At 30.7% G+C, this 7,934-nt stretch overlaps 1 protein-coding gene across 7 annotated transcripts in view; it reads right to left on the minus strand.

Annotated features, from left to right (window-relative positions):
- Nucleotides 1–231: 231 nt before the first annotated feature.
- LOC106463532 (telomere length regulation protein TEL2 homolog) overlaps nucleotides 232–7,934 on the minus strand; it is a 114,515-nt gene continuing 106,812 nt past the window's right edge. For 6 of the 7 annotated variants that reach the window (XM_022391065.1, XM_022391066.1, XM_022391068.1 and 3 more), the window contains 2 exons: nucleotides 744–835; nucleotides 236–380 (listed from right to left, as the gene is read on the minus strand). In XM_022391065.1, coding sequence (XP_022246773.1) covers nucleotides 357–380; nucleotides 744–835 — 116 coding nt within the window. In that variant the 3' untranslated portion in view covers nucleotides 236–356. Of the gene's footprint in view, nucleotides 381–743; nucleotides 836–7,934 lie in introns of all 7 variants that reach the window. The other variant, XM_022391067.1, reaches the window with a different exon arrangement.

Raw genomic sequence — 7,934 nt, forward strand, 5'->3', positions numbered from 1 at the left:
TTTAGGACCTTGGACAGGTAAAAACGTAGATATTTGTTACTTTGTATAAGTTTAAAATAATAAACTTATGTAAATCACCGAAGAGCTGTTTTTGGCTATCAAAGATATGTAGTAATGAATCAAAAAGAACAAATAAGTAAAACCTATAATTTTATTTACATTTTATAAGAAAATTATAATTACCACTAAATATTGTTTGGTTGTTTTAGAGCAAAGCCACATCAGGCTATCTCTTGTGTCCACCATGGGGAACTGAACTCCAGGTTTTAGCATTGTAAGTCTGTAAAATTATAGCTGTCCCACCAGGGGACTACCACTGAATAAAATATATTCCTTGTTCATTTTTGTTGACCCATCTAGCAGGTGGATACTGGGATTTCCTAAGAAAATAATAAAAATATAATAAAAATATCACAGAAATGTTAAATATTAATTTATTCTCTCAAACTTACAGTTTACAAATGATTAAACTACTAAAAACCCTATTAATACATTCTGTCTTCAAAAACAGAACTTATGATACAGTCTAATTAGAGAAATTAAATATATTTTTATTTCTTTTACATAAACAGCACTGAAAATTAATGGGACTCTCAGGCATTTCTTATAAAAAAAGAAGCCCTTAAAAAATTCACATGAATATAATATTTTGAAACATAACCTGAATTTTAATTTAACTAGATGTCTTTCAAAACGAAATATATTCTATAAGACAAAAAAAAAAAAAGAGAAAGCTTGCTAACCTTACTCACCTCTTTGACCATATTTGCAAAAAGGGCTAAAACATGTCCAGCTCTTCTTCTGCATTCAAGATTAGGATCTTGTTCCACGATGTCTAGAAGGGAAAAAGTTGAGAATATAATAACCTATTCTGCCAATCCTAATAATTTATGTCTTTGGATATTGTGATGTGCACTTTACATCAATACTAAAACAGCCACAATGTTAAGGTAAAAAGAAAGAATTTTACAGTGTAAATAAAAAATTTTTTACTAGTACACCAATGGACAAATACACAACTTAGAATGATTAAAGACAGGGTACTTACAGTACTAGGTTGTGTAGGAAGGACAAAGAAACAACAGATGTCAAACTGACACATTATCATTAAGTGTAGATTTTGTTTGATAAAACTTACTCAAAATGGAGAGATCACTAAAAAATGAGAAATTCATATTCTGAGCTATTAATCTTTCTTTAAAAATAATGTAATGTACAAGAGGAGCAAGAAAAATAATTTAAAAACTCAGTAAGTCATTTGAAGATGTATGACACTGAAATGCTAAAAATATTGTTCTGAAGATCAAATTTTGATGTATTCTTAATATCATGTCTTCAAGATGTTGAAAGAAAAGAAATTAAATATCTAAGAATTGATTGTTTAAATGCATACAACTGGATTTAATCTCTTGTGATTAATATCAGTCATGTACAGATGAATTCTAAATTTTACAGTACATCCAGTTTCAACTAGATAAAAAAACTTTACATAGAGAAAAGTACAAAAGCTCAGGTAAATGGCACTGAAGTCCAAACATTTCACTGAATGTATAAAATTTTCATGCATCTGTACATTTAACTATCAAAAGCTTACACAAAAGAAAATAACAAGATAGTGAACTTATATAATTTTGAAAATTAACCTTTTCCAGACTGATAAGTGCTTTTCAATTATTAAATTCACACCTTCATATTAAATTTCAAAATTTAAGTAAAAATAATAATTCTAATCCTGTTTTAACAATTTCTCCCTCAAAAATATTTTACAATTGTCATTTTGTAACATTTGTTTAGCATAATTTGTAAATAAAAAAATACAAATTTCAGACATATATTTTCCTGCATAATTCTGAGAAGACTCGCTTGTTTCTCCTGTCTATCTAAGAGCAAAGATTAAATTTTGCTAAGAAACAAATTACCATCGTAGGAGAGCATAATTACTAATGTTTAGTTTCTTATGTGATTTTACTTCTCTCTCACTGATTTTATTAGGTGCAGCCTACTTTCACACCCTTTTATGATCTCACAGCATGTCATCTAAAAAACCACTAATGAAGCTTGGCTCTGAAAATAGATACAGGCAGGGTTTAAATACCATGGGAGAGAGGAAAATATAAACTATTTACATCAATGTAGAATGAATAAAGTAGTGTGAGAAGTAATTTATGGTTTTGTGGAAAAGTAACAAGACCAAGCTCAGGCAGAGAAAAATAAGGAACAGAGTGGGAAGTTACAAAGACTTAGGTACAAACCACAAATCTGGTATTTTGTTTATAGTTCTTTTCATTCCTGAACATGTTTGTATGTTAAATTATACTTGAAAGCTACAGATATTTACTTCTATGAAAAGGTAACAGAAAAGTTGAATTAAATTTATAGTGTGTCATAGCAATGGAAACATTTTCTGATTACTCAAATCCTTATTTTATTGAATATTATTTGTAAGTTTATTGTTTCCAAACAATGCATATAAGTAACAACTTATTGAATGGAATGTATAATTAATATATATATATGATTTGATTTCATTCAAGAATATTTTTATTAAAAATACTGTTAACTAGCCTGTCTTGGTACCATTTTGAAAGGTCAAGTCTTAGGTCACTGATAAATCTTGGCCAGCTTATGCAGTGGTTTTTGTGCTTTATAGCCAGATGTGTTAATCACTACCATCATCAAAATATAGCATCATATGAAATATGGTAGTAAAAACCAATCAAACTGAAATTTACTAGATATGTAAAAAGGGAACTTTCTGATAAACAATAAACTAAATGAAACTCTATAAAGAAAGGAAGTATTTTCAATGGCTTTTTTTAAAATTTGTCTAACAACAAAATTTAGGAAATTTCACTATATAAAAAATGATAGAAAAAATTCAATCAAATTATATGAGTTTTTTAAGGAGAAACTAGATACTACTTATTAAGTTTGTCCTAAGCTTCATGCAATTTAGTAAACAGTTTACACTGAGAGAAAGTCCAGAAAGGGTTAATACAAGCATACAAAAGAAAGAAGTTCACTACATATACAGAAGGCATAAACAAGGTATAACCCCCACATTTATTTTAATAATACCTCTCTCGTTTTCGTATTTTCTAAGTTATTTACAGCAAAGCTGTCAGACTTCATATTTTATATAGTTGTAATGAGGTTTCTTAAAATAATGTTACAACTATGTTATGTTCTCAAAAGAGAACATCTGTTAGACAAAATGACTAGTGCCAGACATCACAATATTAAGATTAAGTTACTTTTTAAGGTACAATTTAGATGTATGAAACCATATGTTTCTCAGATGCTGACAGATTTTATAACTGAATATCATTTAAGCATCTTGTCTAGAGTAATAGGAAAACTTCATTTATTTCATATTCCCTTAATTGTTATATGTCCCTGCAACTGTTGAAAACAAGCTCCAAGACATGATACAACAGGACTGATGGACAACCTCAGAACCCTTCAGACATTGTACACATTTCAAATACAAATGGTATGGCGAGGCAAATGGCTAATCAGAGTAATAACACCAACAGTTGCAAATGGTGAAACAGTGCAAGGGGTGATATTTCACAATATCCTATCAACATCAAAGATGTTTTGAAGGGAAGAATCAAGATCACATAGTAAATACTTAATGTACAGCTTCCCTGACAATGTGGAGAGAAATATCCACGTATGAATATCTATGGGCATTATCACAGGGGTGACACATGCATTGTCAGTATATTTCTTTTTTTGGAAACATACAGTTATCTGTCTGTAAATCCTTGATAATGCATGTAAGAGCATCACTGAAGGCATATTTCAGTTGCTGATGAAATACCATCATCATAAAAAAAAGGGAAGCTAAAATCAGCAAAATAATAACCTAATGAAGAGACAGGTGATGAGAGGGAACAATGAACCCATGGTTCCATATCAAAAAAAAACACAGCTGGGTAGATCCAACCTGGTCACTGATAAGAACTCCCATGCACACAAGAAAAAGAGTAGGGCAAAGCTGAAACTTGTAAAGTTTAACCAATCAACTCACTTGGGAAACATGAGCATGAGTTACATTAATCAACTTTGTCAATGTAATAACAAAAATGTACATGGAGAAGGTGAAGCCAAGTGGCACATGAATAGACAACCCTGGTAAAAATAGTAACAGTCAGAGTCAGCCTAATATATCACCACCCCACAAAGGATAAATCACAGAAAGTTCTATCAGTTCGTATGGATGGTGATATCAAGAAAAGCATGAGATAATATCTGTAAACCCTTCAGTGTGAAATGACAGAGAATCAAGAACTAACTGATACTGGGAAGATCTGTAATAGGTCTCCAGTAGCCTCTTGTTTTTTCAATCAGAAACAAAAGACAATAGAAACACGCATAACTCTCTAGAATTATAGTGATGGCTTCTTTGTTTAGGTGGATACAGATTTACTAATTCAAATGTTTCACTTGTATGTAATCTGAAGTAAGAATAAGAAATCACAAACACAGAAAAAGTTGTAGAGTAGACAACTAGTTCTAGGAAAGGACCTACAGTACCACAAAATATGTAACAAAAAAGTCTTCTGACAAGAACAAAATAAGGAAGAAAATCCTAGAATATGTCAGCAGGCATCAAGATCAACAGAAAAATTTATTTATAAGATGTTCAATGACTAGGAGCAGAGCAAGCCATTAGTTGTACCAGATGGGTTGACATTACCTAATAATGTTAGCACCAAAACAATCACATAAGCTTTCTGATAAGAAACTTTTCCACTTTTCTATAAAAAAAATGGTCATCATGAAAAACCCTTGTAACACTATACAAATCACAAGGATGCATATGTTGACTGTATGGTCTTTGACAAAAAGAGTGAATTATACAGCTATTAGGTTCTAAAAAAACATATTACTGTACATATTACTAATATGATTACATTGCTAATATAAATAATTTCTACAATAAAATAAACAATTTTAAGTATAGTCTTTGTACTAATGAAACTAGTGAATGATGGTTGAATAAGTTTCCTATCATATTGTAATCATGTATATGTATTACTGGCCAAACAAGTGTTATAATCAAGTGCATTAAAAGTTTCAATAGGGGTATTCTAAAACACTGAGAATATTAAAATTTTTCAATTGGGGTATTCTAAAACACTGAGAATATTAAAATTTTTCAATATGGGTATTCTAAAACACTGAGAATATTAAAAATTTTCATTTTCCAAAGTTGTGTAAATGTTCAGATTCTAATTATTCACTAAGTTCTAACAGTACATGAGTGCTGATGGTTAGTACTGATAAGTACTATGTTAAATGGTAGAATCTAGTATCACTTTGGGTACTACATCCTGTGTAAATCAATCCATTATTGTTTTAAGAAATTTTAGTAGTGTAGCAGAACGTTGAATTACTGCCACAGTATTCACAAAGCAGTTAGTGTGTATATGATTGTTAAAAACAGCTCGTTTGGAAAAGTTTCTTCTGCTTAACTTCTACCTATGACTCTTTCATGCTTCATCACATATGATTTCTCTAGTGAGTATGTAGGTGTGAGTTTAGCTAGGCTTCAACACAAATGTATATTATAGCCTCATGTCCAGAGAGAACTAGCTTTAACCAGTCTTAATTATATTTATGCACAAACAAAGCTATTTTTTTTGCATGTAATACTGTAGCATTAACCCTATGTATATGGGAAGGTCAAAGTGCACGTAACAACCTTTTTAAAGAGCTACGTTCAAAATTTAACTAAACTTTATTATCAATATATGTAAGTAAGCTTGACATCAAAATGTTATATTATTTCAGTTTTAATTTCTTAATATTTTCTGAATTTAGATTGTCTTTCTACCCTTACATGACCTTTTGAGTGTCCCATCAGTAACACACTTACACTATAGATATTGGCAAACCAGAATATGAATTTCTAGTCTCCAAGCTTCTTGCTTTACCAAGATATAAACAATAGAAAGAGCAGGTTGTTCTTTACAAGATTTGTTAGGAGGCTAGTTTATTTTGTCACTCATAATTAGTCATTTGGCCTCAGTTTCATTTTATGTGATCATGTTTTTTCTACTCCAAGCAGAAAAGTAAATTTTACTTAACCTATTTATTGCTTAGTTAGAAAGCCAATTAAATTACATTTGTTATAAGACATTCTATTATATTATCTGATATATGTTTTGTGTTCTAAAATGTATGTTTGGTAGCTTCAAGAATTTTTATTTGAAGAACTAACTTAACAAAAAAAATGAAGCCTATCTTTGCACTTGAAAATGCTAAATCTGGTCATGTACTTTATTTGTAGCATTTACAACCAATGGCTAATTACTCCTTTATAATGTTCAGTGTTTTCTATGAGAGAATCAGTGCTTAAGTGGGTACTAAATACAACAATAAAAATATAAATTTACAGAAAATAGTTGTTAAAAAGGTTAACAATTGACATTTTTAAGACAAGAACTATATGAAACAAAGGAAATTATGCTTTAAAACAAGAAGAAAAAAGTATCATTCATTTTCTTTCCTATTTTTAAACCTTTCATTTTACCATAAATTGATCACAACTGATAATTTTGCTACAGTTAATGTTAGGGTAGATAAAATATAGTTTAACCAAAACAAAAACTTTAAATATTAATTTAGGAGGTTCTAGAGGTTATGCAAATGACATATGAAAACTTTACAGTTCAAAGTATTTTTATTTTTAACATGAAGATCACCTTGTACTCAGACTAGTCAGAGTATGAATTAGACTGACTCAGTAAATTCACAAATAAATCTTTAGTGAGAATAATTTAATAAAATTCTAATTTTTTGTGTAAGACATACTTTTCATATTAATTAAGAAGTTTGTTGAATTTCATGAAGATATACAAAATAAAATTCAGAATTATAGCAAACGTTAATTCTCCAATACAGTATTGCTCCAATGAACCGACCCCATGCAAATAAGGTTAATAAAGCAACATATTAGGTCGTCAAGAAATTAATGCCACTTTTTCTTTTAGATGAAAAAACCAGAACAACTTATATATCAAAACAAAACATTTATTAAATTCTTATCGATGATGCTTTCCATCTTACAATCAGGTTGTTAATGCCCTGATTACAGAAATCACTTGGCTTTGAAACAAAAACGTGTCAATGTCCTCTTTAACAATTTCCATATTTGCATATATTTTCCCATTAAGATAGTGTTGCAGCGAACAAAAAAGATGGTAATCTGATGGTGCCATATTTGGAGAATAGGGTGGGTGGGGGAGAACTTCTCAACCCAACTCCATAATCTTGTGTTGGGTCAAATGTGTCTCATGTGGGGATGTGCATTGTTATGGAGAAGAACACCTTTCCAATTGATGAGAGAAGGGTATTTCTGATGAAGAGCTTGATTTAAACGTTCCAGTTGCTGATAAATCTCTGCATTGACAGTTCGCTGTGGATTAATAAGTTTGAAATGAATTACTACTTTGATGTCCCACCATATACAAAGCATCACTTTCTGCAGATGGAGTCCAGGTTTTGGGGTCAGAACTGGTTTTTGTCTAGGAATGAGACATTGTTTTTGGCATTTAATATTCGCATAGAGAATCCATTTTTCATCACCAGTGACAATTCTGTCCAAAAATGGTTCAGGCGCATTATGCACCAGAAGAGACGAAGCAACGTTCACATGTTTGAAATGATGATCATCGTAGGAGTTCGTGAGGCACCCAAACACCTTTTTTTATGGAGTTTTCCAATATTCCTTAGATGTTTACATATTGTTTCATGAGAGACATGCCATTTCAGGGCCATTTCACGAGTGGGTTGCCTTGGGTCAGACTCAAAAAGCATTTTCAGAGCATCAATATCAATTCCAACATGTCGCAGTTTTTAAGGCTAAAGTCACCTGAACAAAATTTGCTGAACCGTCGTTGACACTTACGAACGTTTAAAAC

This window comes from Limulus polyphemus, unplaced genomic scaffold (genome assembly GCF_000517525.1).
Source record: "Limulus polyphemus unplaced genomic scaffold, Limulus_polyphemus-2.1.2 Scaffold1432, whole genome shotgun sequence".
Taxonomy (NCBI): Eukaryota; Metazoa; Arthropoda; class Merostomata; order Xiphosura; family Limulidae; genus Limulus; species Limulus polyphemus.